Raw genomic sequence first — 4,353 nt, 5'->3', positions numbered from 1 at the left:
ACCATTATTAAAGCCACTATGAACAGGGGATCTGAAGCCTGGATGGAGGATTCCAGATCATCCTTTCCTTTGTTCTCTTGCCGTGCTCCTGCTCATACAGCCCCCGATGCTGCTGTTGTCCTCCCTTGCTGCCTCCTGTCCAGCTCCTGCCCACCCAGACCTTTCCCATGGGCTGTTCTCAGCCAGGCAGCCCCAGCCTGTGCCATTGCAGGGCAGTCCCCTGCAGGGACCCCTGTGTCCCCTGCTCTCCTGCCCAGGACACCCTGAGAGCTCTGCAGCCCCCCCACCATGCCTTCCCATCTCCGCACACCAGCACAACAGCCCCATTCATTGGGCTCCCCAAGAGCTCTTCCTGCTCCAGGCACAGAGCAGCTATCCCAGAGCTGGAGCAGCCAGAAAGCTGCTTTCATTCCCCTTCATTCCTGACATGTGAGGACATATCACAGAGAAGAAGTTGCTGCAGGATGGTTTATTTCCCTTAAATACAATGAGAGACCCCCACTGACACAAAGCCTGTGTGTCAGACAACAAGAGTGGCTCCTTAAGCAGGAGGAGATGAAAACTGACATTTACGTGAAGACATCCTACAATGGAAGGCCTTTGCAGGGTAAAGGAAGCAGTATATGGTTGCTGAAACCCATCCATTCACCAGCTTCCTCACAGCATCCTTCAGCTCCTGGTTCCTCAGGCTGTAGATGAGGGGGTTCACTGCTGGAGGCACCACCGAGTACAGCACTGACACCACCAGGTCCAGGGATGGGGAGGAGATGGAGGGGGACTTCAGGTAGGCAAAGACAGCAGTGTTGACAAAGAGGGAAACCACGGCCAGGTGAGGGAGGCACGTGGAAAAGGCTTTGTGGCGTCCCTGCTCAGAGGGCATCCTCAGCACGGCCCTGAAGATCTGCACATAGGACCCCACAATAAAAACAAAACAGCCAACAGCAATCAGGGCAGCAACCACAAGAAGCCCAACTTCCCTGAGGTAGGAGCGTGAGCAGGAGAGCTTGAGGATCTGGGGGATTTCACAGAAGAACTGCTCCACAGCATTGCCTCGGCACAGGGGCAGTGAAAATGTATTGGATGTGTGCAGCAGAGCAGTGAGAAACCCAGTGCCCCAGGCAGCTGCTGCCAGGTGGACACAAGCTCTGCTGCCCAGGAGGGTCCCATAGTGCAGGGGCTTGCAGATGGCCACGTAGCGGTCGTAGGACATGACAGTGAGGAGAAAATACTCTGCTGATATGAAAAAGACAACGAAAAAGAGCTGTGCAACACAGCCTGTGTAGGAGATGGCCCTGGTGTCCCAGAGGGAATTGGCCATGGATTTGGGGACAGTGGTGGAGATGCAGCCGAGGTCCAGCAGGGAGAGGTTGAGGAGGAAGAAGTACATGGGGGTGTGGAGGCGCTGGTCGCAGGCTGTGCTGGTGATGATGAGGCCGTTGCCCAGGAGCGCAGCCAGGGAGATGCCCAGGAAGAGCCAGAAGTGGCAGAGCTGCAGCTCCCGCGTGTGTGCGAATGGCAGGAGGAGGAAGTGGGTGATGGAGCTGCCGTTGGACATCTGCTGCCTCTGGGCATGGGGCACCGTCAGAGGAGAAAAAGGCAGTGACAGGTTAGGACAGGAGGGGTGTCAGATACAGAAGTTCAGTTTACACATTCACAACTGAGCACATTTTAGCAGGAGAGGAGAGGTTCAGCGTCGTTGCCATTCACGTCATTACACTGCTGAGACTTCTTCCTAGGTACAATCAGAAGAGCATTGCATCAGGCAAAAAGTCTCAGTTCTTTGCAGAACCAAGAGAGCTGCAGTGTCCATCAGTCCTCTCCCACTTGCCCTGTGCTCAAACTTGCACTGCCTGTAAGGTGCCTTCACACAAATTGATCTTAAGAACTCCCACAAACATCTGTCCTGTGCTGAGACCAGGGGAGAACGGTTTCAAAGGGCAGATCACAGAGCTCTCACGGGGAGAAGCAAAGGGCTGTGGGCAGCAGAGCACGGCCAGCAGCCACCTCCAGTGCCAGACCCCAAGTGAGCTGCCTGAACGCACCCTCCCCAGGGCTGGGCTGCACTTTCCCCCCACTCCCTGCCCATCCATATCTCTGCTGCCTGGAGCTGTCCCTGCCAGGAGCTGCTGCTCTGTGCCCAGCTCTGCTCCCTCTCAGTGCTCCCAGAGCCCATGCCATGGGCTGTGTGCTCAGCTCTGCCCTGCACACCCCTGCCTGTGCAGGGGCTCAGGAGCAGCTCACACAAGCCCTCACAAGACTCTCGGTGCCTCCCCCAAAGCAGAGAAGAAAATTCCCAGCTCCCACTGCCCAACCTGCCCACCAAAAGGGAAAAACATCAAAGCTCAGCATCCTTCCCTATCAGGTAAATGATGCCTCAGTGTCTTTCAGAAGGACCCTCTGAAGAAGTGCTCAGAGTGACGGCAGATTGGAGCAGCCTCACCCACCCAGCACTTCCCTTCTCTGCCAGGGGTTTCTCCTTTCCCCTCAGCTCCCCCTGAGCTCCATGGGGAGCTCCCGGGCAGGCCGAGTGCTGACCCTGGCAGGCAGCAGAGTCCCTGCCCCTGCACACAGCCTTTGGGCTGCAGGGACCCTGCTGCAAGGGCAGCACTGGGCACCCCTGGCTGCACACCCACATTCACACCCTGCAGCCAGCCCCGGGACAAGGGACCTGCCTTGTCCTGTCCCTGCATGGTGCAGGGGGAAGCCCTGCTCTGCAGCACATCCTCCTCCTTATCTACACAGAGAGAAACTGCAGCTGCATTGCCCTGCACCCAGTGCCTTACCACAAACAGGGCTGGGAAGGTTTCTCCTTCAGAAGGTTCCTCCTCCTCCTCCTCAGCATCCTCCACTGCCAAGTGCCTTTAAGCTCCCTGTGTCTCGCCGGTCTCCCCTCAGTCCCAGCTTAGCAACAAAGGCCCAGCCCAAGGTGGCTCTGCCTCTGCCCCCTGTGCTCCTTGCAGGGCTCCTTGGGGCTCCAGGGAAACACCATGGGAAACAGCCTGAAGCAAGCACTGATCTTCCCTCCCTCAGCTGGGAGGCACACTGCCTTCCTGCAGTGCTATTTCTCTGATGATACAAAGATTTAAGGCTAAAAATCTTTGTTTCTTACAATCAAAGAATCACTTTGTGAATCACATGTCTCGAAGACCCTTAGTGACTAACATATAATTGGTTAAGCAGAGGTGTGAGATCTTGACCTCCAAAGCTTGCCAACAGTCCACAGTTCTCATTAACTCAGTGAATTCCAGCTTCTTCTTATCTTGCTTGTTTAGGCTTCCTCGGGGCTCTCATGGCCTTGCTGTTTCTTTCATGATTATTCAGATTTTATGTACCAAGTATCCATTCTCCTGTGAGAACACTGCCTCCACACATCTCTGGTGGGATACCCTGCTTGGATGGTCACCAGCAGCAACTGGGGCTTTAAAGTTGAATTTTACATCCTACCTTAATTTCACTAATTTTTATCCTATTCTGTTTGTTGTTAAACATTCTGCTATACATTAGAGGATGGAAATCAGCTGGACAAGTTATGTTGATGCAGAAACCTGTCCATATATATAATTGTACTTAAACCCATTTAAGAAATTCTTAACAAGTAAGCAACCAGAAATTGCCCTCAATTTATAACTGGAATTCAGCACTACTCTGTTTGTTGGCACAGCGGCAAGAGGTGAGCACACCACTCTGAGAAAGATGGACTGACTTTAGTTACGGGGTGGAATGTGCTGACTCACTTCCCCCCCCATTTCCTGGAGCCCTCTGCTTCCCCAGGAGTTCCTGTTAGGCCCCAGCCTTTGCACAGTGCAAGGAGTTGGATGCTGGCTGCTCCCTGGCTGCACCAGGAGCTCTGGTTGCCTGGCAAAGGTGGGAGCAGCACACAGAGATCAGGAAAGTTGGATACTCCCTGCTCATCCCAGGAGCTCTTTCAGGTTGATCAGTCATTCCCTAAATCCTAAACAGTTTCACAAGAGGCATGGGGGACTTCTCTGGGAAACACGTTCCAGCGTCTCACCACCCTCACCGAAAAGACTTTCTTCAGAGAACAGAGTTTCTGTTTCACTGCAGACAAAGGAGGCAGGAGAGAAGGGGTGGGGAGCACGCACCCCAGCCCCGACTCTGCACAGGGCAGCGAGGGGTGCTGCTCTTCACTACAGCACAGCTGGGCTGAACTGAGTCAGTGCTTACACAGAAACCTGTCCTTGTCCCTGATGAAGCTCTACAGGCCACAGGCTCCTCCACAAGTACCAGCCCAGCTGTTTTTCTTGTCACGTCTTGCCCAGTGTCACAAGCTGTGGCACAAGGGGAGGCCCTTGTTGCTGTTTCTCCTGGAACACAGGGAAGTAGAAAACGAAA

At 54.2% G+C, this 4,353-nt stretch overlaps 1 protein-coding gene across 1 annotated transcript; it reads right to left on the bottom strand.

Moving 5' to 3' along the window:
• Positions 1–541: 541 nt before the first annotated feature.
• Positions 542–1,606, bottom strand: LOC133282198 (olfactory receptor 14C36-like). Its single transcript, XM_061478264.1, has one exon. The coding sequence runs from the start codon at positions 1,553–1,555 to the stop codon at positions 542–544; it is 1,014 nt and encodes a 337-aa protein (XP_061334248.1). The 5' UTR covers positions 1,556–1,606.
• Between the last annotated feature and the right edge of the window lie 2,747 nt (positions 1,607–4,353).

The sequence above is a fragment of the Pezoporus flaviventris genome, unplaced genomic scaffold (genome assembly GCF_033815535.1).
Source record: "Pezoporus flaviventris isolate CSIRO_AGI_PZ_B2104156 unplaced genomic scaffold, CSIRO_AGI_Pfla_v1 ptg000116l, whole genome shotgun sequence".
Classification (NCBI taxonomy): domain Eukaryota; kingdom Metazoa; phylum Chordata; class Aves; order Psittaciformes; family Psittacidae; genus Pezoporus; species Pezoporus flaviventris.
This window is presented reverse-complemented; position numbering and strand designations above follow the sequence as displayed.

Bases quoted from the DNA above. Each gene is read 5' to 3' on its own strand.
- LOC133282198 (XM_061478264.1), bottom strand. From the start codon at position 1,555: ATGTCCAACGGCAGCTCCATCACCCACTTCCTCCTCCTGCCATTCGCA.